The sequence below is a fragment of the Hoplias malabaricus genome, chromosome 2, assembly GCF_029633855.1.
Source record: "Hoplias malabaricus isolate fHopMal1 chromosome 2, fHopMal1.hap1, whole genome shotgun sequence".
In the NCBI taxonomy this organism is placed as follows: domain Eukaryota; kingdom Metazoa; phylum Chordata; class Actinopteri; order Characiformes; family Erythrinidae; genus Hoplias; species Hoplias malabaricus.
In genome coordinates, this window is record NC_089801.1 from 71,816,667 (window position 1) to 71,838,751 (window position 22,085).

At 41.7% G+C, this 22,085-nt stretch overlaps 1 protein-coding gene across 4 annotated transcripts in view; it reads right to left on the minus strand.

Annotated features, from left to right (window-relative positions):
- Positions 1–13,929: 13,929 nt before the first annotated feature.
- Positions 13,930–22,085, minus strand: part of sorcs1 (sortilin-related VPS10 domain containing receptor 1) — a 224,631-nt gene continuing 216,475 nt past the window's right edge. For 2 of the 4 annotated variants that reach the window (XM_066661375.1, XM_066661377.1), the window contains exons 23-27: positions 20,719–20,853; positions 18,399–18,498; positions 17,856–17,961; positions 16,374–16,540; positions 13,930–15,499 (exon numbers count right to left, since the gene is read on the minus strand). In XM_066661375.1, coding sequence (XP_066517472.1) covers positions 15,435–15,499; positions 16,374–16,540; positions 17,856–17,961; positions 18,399–18,498; positions 20,719–20,853 — 573 coding nt within the window. In that variant the 3' untranslated portion in view covers positions 13,930–15,434. Of the gene's footprint in view, positions 15,500–16,359; positions 16,541–17,855; positions 17,962–18,398; positions 18,499–20,718; positions 20,854–22,085 lie in introns of those variants that run through there. The other 2 variants (XR_010800404.1, XM_066661376.1) reach the window with 2 other exon arrangements.

Sequence of the window (22,085 nt, forward strand, 5' to 3'; positions counted from 1 at the left end):
TATGTTTAGACAGACAGACAGACAGACAGACAGACAGACAGACAGATAGACAGACAGACGGATAGACAGACAGACGTATAGACAGACTGACAGACAGACAGAAAGAAAGAAAGACGGACGGACGGACAGATAGATAGAAAGATGGACAGACAGACAGAAAGAAAGAAAGAAAGAAAGAAAGAAAGACGGACAGACAGATAGAAAGATGGACAGACAGACAGAAAGAAAGAAAGAAAGAAAGAAAGACGGACGGACAGATAGATAGACATATAGATAGACATATAGATAGATAGATAGATAGATAGATAGATAGATAGACAGATAGACATATAGATAGACATATAGATAGATAGATAGATAGATAGATAGATAGATAGATAGATAGACAGATAGATAGATAGATAGATAGATAGATAGATAGATAGATAGATAGACAGACAGACAGACAGATACTTTATTGATCCCCAGGGGAAATTCAAGTTTAGGATTGGGAGGAGGGGTAGTGGTAGTTTAAGGGTTAAGATTAGGGTTATTGGTGTAGGGTTAAGTTTGCACTATCAAAAAACTAACAAACAAACAAAACAGTACAGGAACATTATCATACCTCTAAAGTCTACAGTTATAATAGAATAAGGTGCAATTGTGGTCACTATGTAAAAGTACGACTATCTACCCTTGAGGGTACCACAACACTGACCCTTCTTTCTAACAGTGCAGGGCTGGTGAGTTTGTGTTTAGGTTAAGGTTGATTTTTCAAGCTGGGTTTCCAGAAATTCATGTGAGCATCCACAATATATTTAGTACACACTGAATCCTGAAAATGGTCTTCTTAGGAAAACAATGTACCAAATCATTTTGAGACGAGGCAGGACGGACCCATTCAATTAACACAGGGGTCCTCAAACGTTTTAATCAAAAAGCCAGCTAGCAGTTTTTTTGGAGAGCCGGACTGCAGCCAGAGAAGAAAACATCTAGAAAAAAAAAACCCTATATAATTAGAAGTTAAAGTTGTGTAAGTAACAGTATTTTGAAAATGTAAAATTGGGTTTTATGGTACGTCTGTGTGAGCGCACCAGGAAAACTTCTCGCTGACAAACACAATACGAGATGTGATGTGGACGGCACCTCCCACGTGGTGGCGTGTTTACAGCGCTTTGTCTCCTTACAGCCACAGCCTTTCACATGTCAGGGACAAACAGCAAAGCCAATCTAGTTAATGGAGTGGGATGTGGGACTCTGACTTAAGAACGAAATATTAACTGTTTGTATGGAGTACATTGACTAGACACCGATGGAGCGATATATTGTTATTTTCACCCAAAATGATTGAAAGGGACAGTTTATTACTCAGGGCGGCACGGTGGTGCAGCAGGTAGTGTCGCAGTCACACAGCTCCAGGGGCCTGAAGGTTGTTGGTTCGATTCCCGCTCCGGGTGACTGTCTGTGAGGAGTGTGGTGTGTTCTCCCCGTGTCCGCGTGGGTTTCCTCCGGGTGCTCCGGTTTCCTCCCACAGTCAAAAAACACACGTTGCAGGTGGATTGGCGACTCGAAAGTGTCCGTAGGTGTGAGTGTGTGAGTGAATGTGTGTGTGTCTGTGTTGCCCTGTGAAGGACTGGCGCCCCCTCCAGGGTGTATTCCCGCCTTGTGCCCAATGATTCCAGGTAGGCTCTGGACCCCCCGCGACCCTAAATTGGATAAGCGGTTACAGTGAATGAATGGAGTTTATTACTCACTGGATTGGTTTAGAGACATGTTTCTGAAGATTCTGGATGAATTGAGTTTGTTTTTAGTTTTATTGCTTGTGAAATGTATTACATTTACACATAAGAACAATGTCATCATTAAAACAAAAGGATTATTTAAAGACTTTTTCCCCCAAAAGAAAAATGTTCAGAAAATAGGTTTCCTCCGGGTGACTGTCTGTGAGGAGTGTGGTGTGTTCTCTCTGTGTCTGCGTGGGTTTCCTCCAGGTGACTGTCTGTGAGGAGTGTGGTGTGTTCTCCCTGTGTCTGCGTGGGTTTCCTCCAGGTGACTGTCTGTGAGGAGTGTGGTGTGTTCGCTCTGTGTCTGCGTGGGTTTCCTCCGGGTGACTGTCTGTGAGGAGTGTGGTGTGTTCTCTCTGTGTCTGCGTGGGTTTCCTCCGGGTGACTGTCTGTGAGGAGTGTGGTGTGTTCTCCCTGTGTCTGCGTGGGTTTCCTCCGGGTGACTGTCTGTGAGGAGTGTGGTGTGTTCGCTCTGTGTCTGCGTGGGTTTCCTCCGGGTGACTGTCTGTGAGGAGTGTGGTGTGTTCTCCCTGTGTCTGCGTGGGTTTCCTCCGGGTGACTGTCTGTGAGGAGTGTGGTGTGTTCTCCCTGTGTCTGCGTGGGTTTCCTCCGGGTGACTATCTGTGAGGAGTGTGGTGTGTTCTTCCTCCGTGGACTTAATTGAGTAAACTCAAATAGACTTGTTTGGTTTCTGATATTGTGTGATGTGCTGAAAAATGTGAGGAGTGTGGTGTGTTCTCTCTGTGTCTGCGTGGGTTTCCTCCGGGAGCTCCTGTTTCCTCCCACACTCCGAAAACACACGTTGGTAGGTGGATTGGAGACTCAAAAGTGTCCGTAGGTGTGTGTGTGTGAGTGTGTGTGTTGCCCTGTGAAGGACTGGCGCCTCCTCCAGGGTGTATTCCCGCCTTGTGCCCAATGATTCCAGGTAGGCTCTGGACCCACCGTGACCCTGAACTAGATAAGGGTTACAGACAATGAATGAATGAATTCAGAAAATATGTACGAGTGCATCTTCCTAATTCGGTGAAGCATTGGAATTGTTCTGAATATCGTCTATAGCGCCACCCCCTACATTCCCACCTACAATTTCTCATGGTCATCCCTCGACATTCAGATTCTCTACACAAGGGTCCTTGCAAAAGAGCAACTCAAAGTCTATCATTAAAATAACATCAGCGCCGGGAAGAAAAGACCCTGTGACCCCAGGTACAGACTGGCCCAGCATGGCTGCTCTCCTTGCCCTGTCTGAAGTATTGAAGTTTCGTGAAAGCACAAGTGAAAGTCTTTTCTGAAAGTCCCAGCTGGAGGCCGCTTTTTATTTCCCACAGAGACTTCAGTGGGCCTTTCCCCAGCACCAGGAAAAAAGGATGGAGGACATATTTTGTCATCCTTCTGCCCACGCCTCTACCTAGCTGGTGATTATGGTGTCACCTTAAGCCCTTGCTCAGATGCTTCATTTAACCAGCTGTGTGTTCAGTCTATTGTTAGTCACCAGCATTTGGTCTCTCTCTCTCGGGGGGGGGGGGGGAGGGGGTGTTCCTGATGTAACACTTGTATATCCCGAGTGGTTAAGCAAAGCGTGGGTGTGTGATTGGACAGTAATTGTTGTTTAAACAATAAGGACACTGTTTATAAGGCAGGACTCAATGAGAAAATGACACAGGGGCCATCAGTGTCCACTGCTTCTGCCGTTGTTACACTGTGATTAGTTTGTCGAGAGCTCAGAAGCTCATGGACTTCTATCCCCCTCTACAGAGAGCAAAGGATATTGCAGTCTATAGAACATGAAAGATACACACACATACAGATGTGTCTGCATCACGGCATTACAATTGCATTTGGGTGTTTGTATATATTCTGCTGTACAATGCTCATTTTTTTTACAACTAATATTTCTAACAATTTGTAATAGGCACATTACTGTGAACATATTATTCATTCACTTCTTAATCTTCTGTAACTGCTTTATCCTGCTGTGGTCGTGGTGGGTCTGGAGCCTACTCAGAAGCACTGGGTGCAGAGCAGAAACACTCCCTGCACAGGGTATCAGGTATCACACACACACACCTGTGGACAATTTCACACTCACACTTGTCCTACACTAAAAAGAAAGGTGCCGATGTGTATTCCGATGTGTTGCTTTGGACTGCAGGAAGGAACCCAGGGCACATGGATTTGTCTCAAACTACAACAGTGTAATGAGTCGTGTAATGAGAGACCTGCTATTGATGCGGTTTGGTAGCATGGGGAAGTCATATCAATTCTACCAGACACTGTAATGTCTCGGAAATGCACACACTTTTATTCCATTGCGCTAAAGATGTGCTTTAACCTCTAGAGTCTTTTTTTTCCCGCTTAAATTCGCTGTTAGGTCTCTGTAAAGAGGCCACATTCGACTCTGAGCTCTTTGAACAGACGTCATCAGGCCCTAAAGCTGAAGAGCTGAGACTGTGAGTTTGGAAATTCTTAATCATATATTTACTTGTGAAAGTCCACTGGTTAGTTTCAAATTCAATGTAAAGAGACACACTTTGAGAGGTGAGCTATATCCTGTGTACCTCACCTTCTCATATACGACCTGGAAATAAGGTGGAATGAACAGGGCAGGGTCTACAGATTCAGGAAATGGTTGTACCTCATGTCTGTGCTTTGTTATTATGAATATGAAGGACATATGATAATCACTTTCAGACCCTTGATGTTTTAATAAGTAGGTATCTGATAAATGTAGATTGTAATCTGCTTTAGAGATAATCCTTAGTGTTTTTTCCACTACTGTTCTAATACTAATTTGTATATTTTATATCTATGCACATGCCTGACCTCATCTGTCTACACCACATACTTCAGCCATGCTCATTACCCTCAGCGAGATGCACTTGCGTGAAGTAAAGCTCTACCAGATGGATGTTTTTGGTTAGCATGCGGAAGAAGAACGACATCTAAGCTGATGAGTTTCTGCTGTGTTTAGCTCATTCACATTCTTTGCACCATTTGGCTTGTAAACAAACAAACTACTGTCTAACGAACATGCACTAAGTTAACAGAATGTTGTGCTCATATATATATTTTTTACAGGATATTACCGTAAACCTGTCTGAGGAGTTATGAGTTGTCGTTTTATTGTGCGTGCGTGCTTCAGCCGTGGCTTGTAATGGCTCGTAACTAGAAGCATTCTCGTTTATGGCTGATTTAATTGCTTTGAAGGGATAGCTTTCCCCCCCCAGAAAGAGCTTTATCGTGAGTCCGTTAAAAGTGGGAATCTGAAAGCTGGGTCAACCTCTCATTGTTTGTGTGTACGGACAGATACAATATATATCTGCACAAAACACTTCCTGACTGTGTATCAGGCCACCTTTCATTTATGTACCATTTTATAATCAGCTCAGACCATGTCATACAAAGATCATGGTTCTACTTTAGATTTAGATTCTGCTGTAAAAGCCCTGCTTCTTCAGCTCACTGTGAATAACAGCATCTGACAAAGGCCATACAGACACAGGGAGAACACACCACACTCCTCACAGACAGTCACCCGGAGGAAACCCATGCAGACACAGAGAGAACACACCACTCTCCTCACAGACAGTCACCCGGAGGAAACCCATGCAGACACAGAGAGAACACACCACTCTCCTCACAGACAGTCACCCGGAGGAAACCCATGTAGACACAGGGAGAACACACCACACTCCTTGCAGACAGTCACCCGGAAGAAACCCATGCAGACACAGGGAGAACACACCACTCTCCTCACAGACAGTCACCCGGAGGAAACCCATGTAGACACAGGGAGAACACACCACACTCCTTGCAGACAGTCACCCGGAGGAAACCCATGCAGACACAGGGAGAACACACCACTCTCCTCACAGACAGTCACCCGGAGGAAACCCACGCAGACACAGAGAGAACACACCACACTCCTCACAGACAGTCACCCGGAGGAAACCCACGCAGACACAGGGAGAACACACCACACTCCTCACAGACAGTCACCCGGAGGAAACCCACGCAGACACAGAGAGAACACACCACACTCCTCACAGACAGTCACCCGGAGGAAACCCACGCAAACACAGGGAGAACACACCACACTCCTCGCAGACAGTCACTCAGAGGAAACCCACGCAGACACAGAGAGAACACACCACTCTCCTCACAAACAGTCACCCGGAGGAAACCCATGCAGACACAGGGAGAACACTACACACTCCTCGCAGACAGTCACCCGGAGGAAACCCACGCAGACACAGAGAGAACACACCACTCTCCTCACAAACAGTCACCCGGAGGAAACCCATGCAGACACAGGGAGAACACTACACACTCCTCACAGACAGTCACCCGGAGGAAACCCACGCAGACACAGAGAGAACACACCACTCCCCTCACAGACAGTCACCCGGAGGAAACCCATGCAGACACAGGGAGAACACACCACACTCCTCGCAGACAGTCACCCGGAGGAAACCCATGCAGACACAGGGAGAACACACCACTCTCCTCACAGACAGTCACCCGGAGGAAACCCATGCAGACACAGGGAGAACACACCACTCTCCTCACAGACAGTCACCCGGAGGAAACCCATGTAGACACAGGGAGAACACACCACACTCCTTGCAGACAGTCACCCGGAGGAAACCCATGCAGACACAGGGAGAACACACCACTCTCCTCACAGACAGTCACCCGGAGGAAACCCATGTAGACACAGGGAGAACACACCACACTCCTTGCAGACAGTCACCCGGAGGAAACCCATGCAGACACAGGGAGAACACACCACTCTCCTCACAGACAGTCACCCGGAGGAAACCCACGCAGACACAGAGAGAACACACCACACTCCTCACAGACAGTCACCCGGAGGAAACCCACGCAGACACAGGGAGAACACACCACACTCCTCACAGACAGTCACCCGGAGGAAACCCACGCAGACACAGAGAGAACACACCACACTCCTCACAGACAGTCACCCGGAGGAAACCCACGCAGACACAGGGAGAACACACCACACTCCTCGCAGACAGTCACTCAGAGGAAACCCACGCAGACACAGAGAGAACACACCACTCTCCTCACAAACAGTCACCCGGAGGAAACCCATGCAGACACAGGGAGAACACTACACACTCCTCGCAGACAGTCACCCGGAGGAAACCCACGCAGACACAGAGAGAACACACCACTCTCCTCACAAACAGTCACCCGGAGGAAACCCATGCAGACACAGGGAGAACACTACACACTCCTCACAGACAGTCACCCGGAGGAAACCCACGCAGACACAGAGAGAACACACCACTCCCCTCACAGACAGTCACCCGGAGGAAACCCATGCAGACACAGGGAGAACACACCACACTCCTCACAGACAGACACCTGTAGCCGGACTCGAACCCACAACCTTCAGGTCCTCTCAAATTTAATCGTTTGATGCACTCTCTTTAAAATAAAGTGGTCATTTAAACATTTCTTCTTTTTACTACAGTATTGTTTTTCAGTTTAAACTCATGCTTGCACTAGAAAATACAGCCTCTTCATTGCAAGGACTTGATTATGTTATGACTATGTTGAGCTGCTAATGAGTAATGAGGTATTAAACGTGAGAGGTAAATGTCCCTTGTTGTGAAAACAATGATTGAAAATGTATTATTATTTTTTTTTTTACAAATTCTTGATTTCAGAAAAAATGTAGAATTGCCACAATAAATAAAATGTTAGTATTTGAAGACAATAAAATTATCGTCTTTACTTACCTAAGACTGTTATTGTTTCCATTTCCATTCCAGGCACTGAGCTGCTAGTGAGCAATGAGGTAAGGCTTACAAACCCCAGTGTTCACCCTTCCAGCCCAGTTCACTTTAAGCTTTGGAAACCACATACAATTTAACAAACAATACATTTCCTATCATTATCATTGATAATAGAACAGTTCAGTTGCAGATTTCAATTGTGGACCTCCACAACCGATGAAACATATCATGTTTTTGCTCACTCTGATGTTCATACAGGCCCAAAACTATTAAATTATTAATTATAGCTTACATCATAAAGTACTCTACACACTTTTTGTTGTTGTTTTTTGGCTTTCTTGGTCCTGGGCTTTATTATTCTCACCCGAGTGAATTGGATGATCAATAGAACAAGGCACTGTGAACAAAACATGAAAACAAACCCATTTATACAGGCCTTTATTTATTTATTTAATGTGAAAGCAAAGTGGGGGAAGGGATGGGGCTTGCAATAACGTGTTTAGGAATAATCAGCAATATGGAAATGAACCATTGGAACTTTGCTTATTCTGCAGAAGTGTGTGGAGAAGTGATCAATGGCCTTGCCTTGTTTGCTGGGTGGTGGGTGTCAAAAGCACAAGTCCTGGCCTGCAAAGGCCCGCACGTTTCTCATTCCAAACTTTATAATGTTCAAAGTGCATGTGGGGAACGCTCGGCTTCAGTCTTTGCCCATAATCTCCTTCTCTACAATAATAAAAGATAGTGTGCAGCTTTTTCAGCTCTGTAATTGACTGAGGACTTAAATTAAATGGCTCACTGCCACAGGGTACAGTAATGCAGATCTCTCCCACCACTGTGTTCTAATCTTATTAGAGTGCTATTAAGGCTCAAGTGCTTCTCTGTGTGTGTGCATGTGTCTATTTATTTATTTATGGACCCACCCACCCTCCTACCCATCTACCTACCTACCCACCCACCCACCCACCCACCCAATCACCCACCTACCTACCCACCCACCTACCTACCCAATCACCCAACCACCCACCTACCCAACAACCCACCCACCTACCTACCCAATCACCCAACCACCCACCTACCCAACAACCCACACACCTACCTACCCAATCACCCAACCACCCACCTACCCAACAACCCACACACCTACCTACCCAATCACCCAACCACCCACCTACCCAACAACCCACCCACCTACCTACCCAATCACCCAACCACCCACCTACCCAACAACCCACCCACCTACCTACCCAATCACCCAACCACCCACCTACCCAACAACCCACCCACCTACCTACCCAACAACCCACCCACCTACCTACCCAACCAACCACCCACCTACCCAACAACCCACCCACCTACCTACCCAATCACCCAACCACCCACCTACCCAACAACCCACACACCTACCTACCCAATCACCCAACCACCCACCTACCCAACAACCCACCCACCTACCTACCCAACAACCCACCAACCTACCTACCCAACCACCCACCCATCCTCCTACCTACCCACCTACCCAACCACCCACCTTCCTACCTACCCAACCACCCACCCACCCACCCACCTACCTACCCATCCACTAACCTACCTACCCACCCACCTACCCAACCACCCACCTTCCTAAGACCCACCCACCCAAACCTGCTGTGGGGCCCCTAAAATCATAGTATCCAGAATAAAGCCATTTATTAATATAGCCATTAATAAAGCCAGAACCATGTTCTTTAGGGGTACATTGGGATTTTCTGATCATTGTGATTTCAGATTCTAATAACGGTGACAGTGAGCATCCATCACCATGATGCTCATTAGCTATAATTACACCAATGTTGCCATTACACAATCATTGTCTAATTCTGATTATTCTGTGTTTATTTCAATGTCAAAAACATCAAAATGGGCTCAGACTGTTGGAACACGCTTCTGCAATCAAACACAAACGTGGTCAAAAAGATTATCTCGGCATGTGTCAGCGAGATAACAGAGGACGTGTTTTAAGTTGTAAACATCCTGGGACACCTGTGACAGTTCAGAGCAGAACTGTTCAGCTTTTCCACTGCTGAGTCCGACCTGTTTTCCAGCAGGGAAACCACGCTGCTCCTTTGGGAACCGTGGTCTACGAGTAAATGCCGTCAGCCTTTTCATGCATGTCCTAACCCATTTACTGAGCTGAAAAAGTGCCACCATGTATTATTTTTACAGGAAGACACCACATACAAAAATAGTAAAACAAACATTAGCCAGAGGTACAGATTTCAAAAGTCTGTGCATTTTACACATCGAGTGGTACGTTAATTAAATAACCACATGAGCCTGAAATGGTTATAAAATAAGGCTTACAAAAATATACATTTTTTAAATTATTAAGCTTGATTTGTAATTGAGTGCAAGGTTTAGAAGCTAAATCAAATAAAGACCTTCCATTGAGCTGTTTGCATCAAGCCAGTTTATCTGAGCACACTCATCCAGAGGCAGTAATGCCTCAGTGGATCTGAGCGATAAGCTGAAGCTTGGCCTTTAAGAGCTTTAACGTTTTAAATACCGCGTCCAAGTCTTTACTTCTGGAATAGCCTTCAGTTTTAATAAACAGTGTTCAAGATTCACTTACATACTTCCCTCAAACACATCCCTGTGATGTTAAAGCACACATTGGTGATCAGTCCTGGTGACTCATGAACCAGTCATGAACTCCGACTCATGAACACTCCTCTGCTCTATCTTTGGACGTACAGCTGTCCAACTCTGAACTCTACTCAGTTTGTATGGTGCCTGTTAATTGCCGGTTGCTAGTTAATGTGAAGGACAGACAGGCACCTGGAACTAGACGGGTGGAGGGGTAAAACAGCGGTTTCAAATCTGCCAGATCAGTGTTAGTTGTAAATCTACGGTGGCTTGCGTTACCGCCTGGTCGTATCACTAAAGCACAATCTTCATTTCAAACACACTAAATGAAGAGGGGTTAACTTTCTCATGAAGTGTTATCACAACATATTGTAATTACAGCAAATTATTATTATTTAATAAATATTTTTATTGTAATTATTGTATTGTGAGCATTAAATGGCAGTTGATATGTAAATATACATTATTCAAAAGCCCATATCCTCAGTATGAAAGTATTAATTCATTCTCATTGTGAAAAATAATCTTTTTTATAACAATTATAAAGAACAAAAATAACACTAATTACAAACAATGCAAACAATTATTATAACACATCATTATTGTGGTTCACTGTGGCGAGGATGTAATTAATATTTACAACACTGTGATATGATTAACTCCTTCATGCTCGCTGCTACGATGAATCTGTTACTGTACCCTGCTGTAGAGGCTCAGTGTTTAAAGAGTTTATCTGTTTAAGTGCAAGTTTAACTTCCAGCTCCTTTCAAAATAACAGACTCCTCTACAAAATTGTTTGAGGCTTCTGCTGTTTTTAGGTAGAAATATATATATAGACCCTTATTGACAAACTGCATCTGTGGAAATTGTAGATGTTGTCTAAACTTGATCTAATTTAAGTGCGAGATGTAAATTAACATTATACCAGTGCATTCATCTGTGGTTCCACACTTCCACTGTGTGTTAGTTATCAGCAATGTGGCTCCGGTGCAACACTAAAGAAGCCAACGGTAAACATGAAATGTCTTGGCTGATGGATTTCATTTAAGGGGAAAATTCCAATTTTGGTAATGGAGTGACCATATAGATTTATGGCATTCTCCTTTCTCTCAACACATCTGCTCCAACTAATCATCATCAGCACATTAATACAGTCAGACCAGCCTTTGAGCTGAGCTTAGTGTATTGGAGCAGGGAAACACAAAAGTAGACAGGGGGCACTCCAGGGCTGGGTTGACAGCATGTGCTTTAAAGTAGCATCCGTTCAGTTCCACTGTCTTTAGTCACAATTTAAATAGAATAGAAGCTCCGCTGCTGGTGGCCCGTGTTTGTAGTGAGTGTATAATGTAGGCTCTGTGTACCCTTGGCACTCACGCCAATTTTTGAAATGCATATTCTGCTTTTAGATCAGAAATCGCAAGTCCGTATTTAAGCTGGTTGTGAATACGACCCTATGTTTGATCCTGGAACACTAGTGCAAGTCAGTTTACCGCATTATTTAGTTTAAAACAATCGTTATTGCACAGAGAGAGAAGAAAATGCCCACACTGGATTGACACGTCATGTCTTTATCTATATGTTGTTGATTACTTCAGCAAATTACATAGTGTATTTCCTTTTTTACAAATATTGTAAGAAAATCAAAACACATCAACATATACTCCATTTAATAAGAATAAATATGATTGTAAATGCATAAAACAGGGGGAAAAAAACAGCACAAAACACAGGGTCAAGGTCAAAGGAAAAAAGAAAACAAAAGAACCACTGTACACCTAAATTTGTTATAACTTTTCGTATATAAAAGCTTTACAGTAATAAATCTCTCGTCTTCTACAAAAATAATCTCGCTAAGTCTTGAGAGGGAAGAAGTGGCTCCTGGGCTTTGATTGGCAAGCTGCTACGGGCTCCACCAATCACAGCTTTGCGTTTGCGTGATATCATATGGAACGTCTTCCCTCGCAGCCAATACGCTGGCCTTGTTGGTGTCCGTCTGCTTAGTTTAGGAATAGAGGACATCTTGGGTCCCGTCACGGTGGACATGAGGGTGGGGTTTGTTTGCATTGAGTGGGTTTTGAATGTGTAAAACTTGGATTCTTTGAGTCCACCAAAATCTTGAAATATTCACACAGATGAAAGGAAATGAACGAATATAAATATATCATACAGTATTTGATCCAGTCAGATCCATATCCCATTTGCTGGTGTTTCTTTCTTGGCACATTCCCACTCAGTTCAGGTTGGTGTAGTGTAGAGGGAAACAATGAATGACTGGGGTTCAGTTCCCAGATAAACATTCAAAACTAAGCCTAACGTTGTTGGAACGTATTCAGTTTCACTGTCTTAGTTTGTAGGTATGCAATTATCCAGTGAAACTATTAGAACATTATAACAATAGCAGCCTAATTAAACAATATAGCAATGAATATTATAACCTTAAACACAAAGAGAAAGAGAAAAAGAGAAATGGAGCAGCTCCTGATTCAATGTCAGGATTATTATTACCACACACTGCTTTCAGATACCGGCCAATAGAAGTGATATATAGAGAGTAGGTAGATGGTCAAGATACATGGCGTTTTGACCTGATACAAAAGTGTTCATAACTGCCCTGTGTTCGGTTTGTGAAAACATGATTTAAGAAAAACAAAGATGTTAAAATTCTCATATTATTTGTTTTTTAAACTGATGAAGTTCATTGAAAAGATATGAAGATTTAAAGTGAGCGACTTTTGACTATATACAGTAAAATATCAGCATCAAATACTGATACAATTTACAGTAGATTTCATGTCAGTAAAAAACCTCACTTTCACTTATTAACATAAAAAATCTGTAAGGAACATATTTTGATTGTAATTAATTGGTAATAAATATTACTAAAGTTGGTTACTATGCAATTACTTTCAAAAATTAGCCTTTTGGGGAAGATCTCTCTTGTTTGTATAGAAATAAACATGTCCGAACAGTACTGTGCTCTTAATAGTCAGTTAATAACCACACACAGGAGCTTGGGTCATTTACCTACTCATCACTTTAAAGACTAATCTATGGGGCTACGATCCTCTTCTCTTCTGGAAATGAAAATACGATATAACCATTGGGTTATGGTTGTCACAACTTAAAGATAAAGAACACAATGTCTCATAAAATTCTGCTTTAAATAGGCATCCGTCCCCAACGTTATCCTCAAAGGTCAGTGATTAAGACATTATTCACTTACAGTACATTCATTAGCTTCTGAAAATAAATAAATAAAAAGTAAAAAAAAGAATAAAATAATTATAAAATAGTGGTTATATACAGAGCAAATGGCTTTTAAACAAACATCCACACAATTTGAAGAAAATAATACATAAGTCAATTATAATATTGTAAAAATATGTTTAGGCCTATGTTCAGATATCTTTTATTGAGAGATGGTATTAGGGAATAAGTGCAAATTACTCAATTATTACTGTAAAATAGGTTACTGCTCCCATGAATCTGCTGTAGTCTCCAGAAGGATCACTACATATTACGTAAAAACATGTAGAAAACCTAGATAAAATAAAAAAGAAAATATTAAGACAGAAAATAAAAACATGGAGGAATACAGACTCATTAATAGAAGGATGAGAACTTACAATAGAAAGGAAAGACAAAGGAAAGAAGTGAAATTACAACATGGAAAAAGAATAAAATACTACAATATTAATGTTTATTTTAAGAAAACATAAAAATAAAAAATAATTTATATAAATAAATAAAACTGAAGATGAGTACGATATTTAATGAGAAAACAATAATTAATGAAATTAATTAATTATTGAAAATAATAAAAATGCACAATAGAAAGGTAACAAAAAAAGTGCAGAAGAAAAAAAAAGGAACTAGAGGATTCTGATATCACCAAGATGCACCAACATTTCTGAACACATCCATGTTCTATCTCCATATCTATCTATTGCACATATTAAAAAGGGGATAGATGTAGACTCACACATTCATATCTGTCATATAGTCAGAGACTATACACTTCACTTTTGGTCTGAGGAAAAAAGGGGAAAAAAAGTGCATGCCGTGTATCACTGTGATGGAGGAGCAAGTAGTTAGTAGTTCATTGTGTAATCGGAAAATCCAAAATGGCGGGAAATGCTGTTATGGATATTAATACTTATTCAGTTGTCCATCAAATGGATCTCTCGCTCTACAGAAACCAGTTCACACCTATGTACAGGACCTCGCCATGGAGTTTCACAACAAGAGTTTGAACAGTAGACCTGCTGTTCGAAGCTTAGAAAGTTTACCAAAAGATCTGCTTTTTGACCAGAACCGAACAGAACCTACCTATTTCTAAATATACCACAACACAAAGACAACGAAAAGCAGACGAAGCAAAGGGGGTAGAAAAACATAATAAAATAGCTTTACACAGTATTTCAACCCATTTTACGTAAAATTTCTGTAATACTATATAGTTACACAGTAACAGCTCATGTAACGACAACGTAAGTATTAATAAAGTCACTGATTACAGTAATACAGCTTATAAAATATACACATGTATCCGTTTCCATTTTCTGATCAATTTCTGTGATTACGAATACGTGTCGTTATATAACTGCTATAATTACACGAGTAACAATTTGATGTTAATTTACGTTAATTTTAAGTCATTTGTAACAGTGACGTCACATGGTTGTTACATGTGTTGCTAATGTGTAATTACTCTGAAGAGATAGTTTGGCCAAATATTTAAACCTATCCTTTTAAATGGAATCGAGGCTGTGGTGTTAAATGAAAACCATTGTGCCGTTTCTCAAAATCAAATACAGTCCAATGATTGATGTCTGGTTACTAAAACACGCCCACGTCTCACAAACACATTCATGATATACAAAGTAAACATGAAGTTTTATTCTATATATTAATGGATAAATATTGTACCGCACGGATTCTCCGCAACACTGTAAAGCAAATGAGTTTAAAAGACACTTAAGCTGATACCCCCTTCCATATTTTTGTAAATGTCCCTTGTTTTTTTTTTTTTTTTTTTAATTATAATACATGCGGGCCTTCCCCTGTAATTTTGTTATGTACTGTATTGTAATTGTTATAAATAGATGTTGTTAAAAATGTTCTCTTATTGGATAGACATACGTATAAAAACCTGTACACAGTTTCTTCTGGTATTCACAAAGCACAGTAAAGTGTCAAAGTCCAACATGCACAGGTACTGTATAAAGCTTAAAACCTTTGTGTCTGGATGTTCAACTGTCCTTTTGTGTGAGCGTTCTCAAACTCAGACATCGATGTATGTAGGAAGTTCTGTTGAGAATTTGACACGTGGGTGAGGCTTAATGCATTCTGCAAGAGACACACAAAAAAGGAGTGGTTCATTTCCAAAAATATACCACTCTGCAAAGCCATTTCAAGCTAATTTCACTCTGAAGCAGCCACACACACAGAAGCCTAATGTCACTTTGCCCAAAGCCAGGAATCAGCCACAGGGCGATAAATCTCCTAATATTTGGAACTGCAATCTCTGCAGTAATGGAACTCCATCGAGTACCTTTGGGAGTTGGAGTGGTAGTTCTGACCCAGTTTTTTTTTTTTTTTTTTAAATCATCCAATAACAGTAGCTTTGTACAAATTGTGTTTTTTGTATTTAACGCATCCGTGGAAGTGAACACACACACAGGAGAGCATTGGGGGTATCAGGTGCCTTGTTTAAGGGCACCTCAGCCATGGACTGAAGGAGCTACGAACTTAACCTAAACAGGAAATATGTATACAGTGACCCCTCGATTTTTGTGGGGAATGCGTTCCAAGACCACCCTCGAAAAACGAATTTCCGCGAAGTAGAGAAAATATATATTTTTTATGTATTTACTGAGTATTTTGACTTTTAAAACCCTCCCTGTTACTGTTAACAACCCACCCTTTGCATTAAACAGTCATTCTATAATGTTTTTCAGCTGGAACTACATGTGATATCCCACCAGTTTCTTTAATAGAGTCATTCCTAAGCTGTGATTCAGCGTCAGTAAATTTCACTCGGATGTGGATTTTTATAAAATCTTAATGGATTTAATTAAATATTTTGGTTATACATCTTTCACCATAAGCCCCCTTGAAAAAACCCGCGAAGTAGCGAGGGATTACTGTATAACCTGTAATTTGAGCAGGGGTGCCCAATCTTCTGAATGTGACCACATGTACCAGGGCAGTGTGTACGCACCGATGGGCTGTGTGTTGACCTCGGTGTCCAGAGGCTCCGGTGAGGGGAGAAGCTCTCTCTGAGAGCTGCAGCTGGGGGTGCTCTCGGTGGGGCTCACTGGACTCCGCATCATTTCTTGCTCTTTTTCGTCCTGCATCGCCGCATAGAGGTGGAGGCCTGGGATCTTCCTTGAGGAAAGAGTTACAATGAGATACAGGGGGGGAGGTAAACGTCCAGCTAGAACAGGAGCAAGAGATGGACAAGCTGGAGGCCTTGCTATTCACATATAGGCACACTACATATTTTTATTATTATTTTTAAATACTTAATCACAACATCAACTGTGTTTTTTGTAATATTTCACAACATATTTAATAAAAAAAAAGTGTTGTTAAGTGGTCTAAAACACAGTGAATATCTGGCAACACAATGCTTAGTGTAGCTTTACATAAAACTACATAAATACACAGAAAGACTTATTCCTACAAGCATCAAAGTGTTATGACAACAGTCATGTGTTTTACAGAAACACCTACAGCGTATTTATAAAATCTATAATACCTTGTATTTAAACTTTGCAGGTTCAACAAAAATTCTAATAATCCCTGCTTTCCCAGTGTGGAACGATAGGGAATTGATCCCAAACTCAATAAAAGAACCCCACAATCAGTGAAATCACATAAAATAAGAGCTCGGTTCGTGTTTAGCGACACTGTCAGGCCTTTGTTGTGTGTTTAATCCATGCCTTTCCCTCTTCTCATGACCTGTTGGGCTAGATCTTGCCGTATTGTTGACCCCTGCTGATCTTTCTCTCCAGGCCGAGCGGGGGTGCGGCTGCAATAATTTAACATTTCACAAAGGTCAGCTCTCCAGGCCCAAAGGGCTAAATATTGATAATGTCTGCAGAGATGACTGACATTTCCAATTCGCTGCCAGCAACTTAGACAAAAAAAAAAAAAAACGAATGGGAACGTCTTCCAGGACGAGAGAGTTGAGAAATATCACTCAGAGCTTTGACACTCTGTCTCTGGCCGGCCGTCATCTTTAACTGACAGAGCGGTCAGTCTGTCTCCAGAGGGAAATCACACTGGCCAAATTACCACTAACCCACCCCTGTGATCTCAGGGCAGTTTAGCCCTTTATCTCCTGATAGAACGGGTCAGTCTCACTGGCTTCAGAGGAACTAGAATCAGGTCCAGACTGATGGTGTTTTTACACTGGGCAGTGCTGTAAGACATGGTTCTCTTACTAATAATACACTCCCACAATTATCCCCACCCTGTTCAAGTGCCTTGTTCTAGTTTCTGTTACAAAGCAGAACCACTTGATGTAAATATGCAAATGTAAACACAAGACCAGCATCATCAGAGGAGCTTCAAGTCTGGATTTGCCAAACAAGCTTATACTGTTTTTACCCTCACACAGAACTGTTCTGTTGCAGTTTGAGCTTCACTGATAGACATTTAACGTGATAGGACCCAGCATCAGGTGTGAGCACGTTACCTTTTGAATTTATAGATGAGGAACACAGCTAAACCCACCACCACCACAGACAGCAGCATGAGCATTGCAGAGCTACTGTGATTCTCACTGGTGTCCACTAGGGGCGCTGCAGCAGGAAACAGGACAAAGTTCAGGCCAAAATAGACAACATAAAACACACACAACAAAACCCCAACCACTACAGGCATCTTTATCAGCTTTCACTGTACCACCAAAGGTAAATCAGCACTCCTATAATAATATGACAATACAATTATTATTAACATTTTAATAATAATTATGTTAATAATGTTACATTCAGATTTTCTACATTCAGATTAAATCAGGACGTTCTTCTGAATTAACAGTACCTTTTATTAAAAATGTAATCATTTTACACTCAAATCAATGTAATGTAACAGTGATTTTAACGTAGAAGTAACATTCTATAAAATAAAAATAGAACATGCAGCAGTAAAGTGTAAAAAAAAGATGCAACACAGTCACCTTCTCTAAAGAGTCTCCTACATTTATGAGGAAGCCGTTATACTGTCAGTGACTGACCTGCAGATAAATGTGCAGCGTAGACTGTAATCTGGACTCCTGGTCTTAATGTGAACTGGACCTGGTTCTGGTTCAAGGCGCTCAAGACTAACTCCAAGAGCTGGAAAATGAGAAAAGCAACTTGATCTATTGTATAAGGCAGTCAAAATAGTTAAGAAGGACTAAATACATCTCCATACAGAACTGCACCGTAACTGGTGAACATAATACTTGAAAGTTATTGTACAAGCCAGTTGTAGCTGAAGGGGTGTATCCACTTTGGGATGCACGGTGTAGATCACATTTAGTTGAAGGATAGCCAGTGTGGTACATGGTAAGAGGACAGTGTTTATCAAAACAAGTCCTGTATTTACAACCGTGCTCTCCACCTTGACGCCATCCTTGAAAGTCCGCCGTCAGTCGACGTGACAAATGGCAGATTTGATAGCTTGCGCTAACGTTGGATCTGCGCTTCAGCTCTGATATATAGCAGCTTTACAGTGAAGACTAGCTCTGTTTGGAGAACCATTTACATCCCAATGGTTACAGAACTGCCTATCGACATACAGTACATCAGCCACGACACCTCCAGTCAGAAATAAAGATGGATGAGACAGGCTGGGATTTGTTTAGCTTTAATATCTCCATCGTAGGCACAGAGCTGATCAGACACACTGTGTAAAATATGTTTAAGGGTTCATGTGGTTCAACTGTGTTCATGGATGTGTGTGAGTGACTGGGTGCCTGTGGAATGCCTGGAGATGGACTGGCACCTTCTTCAGGGTGTAGTACTGCCATGTGCTCAATACAGGTACAATACAGACCCGCTGTGACTCTGATCAGCATGAAACGGCTGCAGAAGATGAATGGATCAATGAGTTCTAGGCCCGTAAATTGCCATATTTCAAATTCATTCATTCAAAGCTGTTTCATCCAAAAATGAGCCATACTTTTTTTTTTTCAGAGGCCGCAATGCTCCAGATCTGTTTTGACCTTTATCAAAGGCCAGAAGTTGAAGAAAAAGACGTGGCATTCTATACGAACACCCATTAATACCTTCACACAGGGTTCATTTTTTCTTCTCATGCCAGGCTTTGTTAATTTTCTCTGCTTGATTTACCAATTGAATCTTAATGCGACTCTTTCTGTAACACTCTCTCCCTCTCTTCCCCACTTTATGCGTCTTACTTACTCCAAATGAGACCCATCCTTGAATAATTACTCCTTCCATGCTGTGCGTTGGGGGTCAGTAAATCTATTAGAAACTTTAATAAGGTTATCCACATATCATACCTCCAACATGGCAGCTTTGAATGAAGATTTATATTCTGTGAGCTTTGGGTAGAAGCTCTGCTTTCTTGTAATAATCAGTGGCTTTAAGTCATTAACAGAGGGTTCAGCTGATTTGACCCTGATGGTGGGCCATATACAAAAATACCTCTGAGAGGGCTGCTAATTCCCCCTTTTGAATAAAGAAAACTTCTGCTTTATATTCCATCATGCTGCCAGTGTTGGTGGAAGCATATTTTGATAAAACAAATATATATGGAGAAAAAAAACAAAAACACTGCTCTGTGCTGAGGAGAAGAAAAATAAATAAATAAATAAATAAATAAATAAAAGCACCACTGGGCTGCCCTGTGTTTTTGAAATATATTAACCACGTAAATCATCTGACGACTGCTGCAGCCAAAGTGGATTTAGTGCATTCACATCCATTCAAACCCCCTTTAAAACAGCATCAGACTGCAAATGTTTTTTTTTAGTTCAAGCCAAATTTTTCCTCTTTTACTCCAAGAGTGGTTTCTCAGCAGCGAACAAGCTTTTGTGAGTGAGTGTGTGTGTGTGTGTGTGTGTGTGTGTAATAGGTTCTACTAGAAGCTCCACGGCCCAACATTGACACCTGCTGGAGGACGTCTGTAATTCTTGCCGACTCTAATCACATCTTTCATTAGGGCCCCACACAGAGGTGTGCTGTAACTAATCACATTTACTCAAGTACATTTAGTTAAGTACAGCTCTGATACATGTCCAAAGGAAGTCAAAGTATATGTAACATTATGGTTTATAAAATCAGCTAAACATATTTTAAAAGGAATTTATTATTAACAAACCTACAGAAGGTCAACTTACTGTTAAAGTCTGATTAGGAAACCTGCTCTGTTTAGTCTTTTATGGATTTTGTGTATTATGTATTATCACTGCAGGACAGAATCCCAGCCGTCTGTGTACAATGCTCTGCTAAGGAGATGTAGCCTTCTCACAACAGCAATTCTATCAGCCAGATGTAATTTGTACAGTGACTATGCATTTCTAATGAAAAAGGGGCTGTGGACAGTACCTGGTCTAAATGTGCTGTGGTTTTGTCTGGTTTGCCCTCGGTCAGTTCTTTGTCTGGAAGCAGGAAGAACTCGGCGGCTGTGGGCAGTCCTGGCAACACGGTGACCAACAGCTGCTCGGGATTCACTTCAGTGGCCTGTGAATAAGCACAGACACAGTTTCATATCAGTACAAGTCCCCTCCACTACAGCGTTCACTGCTTGTACTTATCCGCTCCGAATGAGTTTTAACCTCCACTCCATGAAGTGTTCTTCTTTACCAGAGAATTCAAAGCTCATGTCCAAACAGATGCTGGGAAAAAGCCAAAGATATTAACATTTCTTTATATGCACAGCACCAACATATAAGCTCCTGCACCTGTGTTTCTCCCTAGCGTTACATATGTATGTGTTGACTTGAGGTTCAAAAGATTTGGAATGAATATTAGATGTACAAAATACAAAATAATTCAAGTTGGAAAAATATGTTCATTCAGTCAGAAACAACATCACACCTTTCAAATAACTGCCAGACATTTGAGACACTGAAGGATCCAGAATTATATCCCGAGCTGTAGATAATCCCTTAGTGTTCGAGTGACATGTAAAACTTCAAAACGTCAACAATAATAACGTAGATACTGTAATTAGATACGCCTCATTTCACCATAAACATCTTTTTGTTTTAAAATACAATGTTGAAAAAGATACTTTGGTATCAGATTTTAGATTTAAGTTTTGATAAACATAAGCTTTATTTGAAATAGTTGCCCTGTGAAGGACTGGCGCCCCCTCCAGGGTCTGTTCCCGCCTTGCGCCCAATGATTCCAGGTAGGCTCCAGACCCACCGTGACCCTGAATTGGATAAGGGTTACAGATAATGAATGAATGAAGCTTTATTTGAAATAACTCATTAACATGGATAAATCACTTAAAATGTACTTATTCATTCATCATCTGTAACCCTTATCCAGTTCAGGGTCGTGGTGGGTCCGGAGTGTACCCGGAATCACTGGGAACAAGGCAGGAACACACCCTGGAGGGGGTGCCAGTCCTTCACAGGGCGACACACACACACACACACATTCACACCTATGGACACCTGAGTTGTCAATCCACCTACCAATGTGTGTTTTTTGTCAAGTCTGCACATGTGACACAGGACACGCTGGAGCCCCAGACTATCCCCATGACCATAGGCTTTTAACAGACTCCCAGTCACTATCCTTCCTCTCCTCTCCATGCTTTAGGACCACTCTGTTTTCATAGCAGCACCATACGAGCTTCTTACTTTAGTGCACGTGTAGAATATTACATACAGTTATAGTACTAGGCAAAAATTCACACAGCATTTTACTTGCCCCTCAAAACATTAAGAACAAGATATACT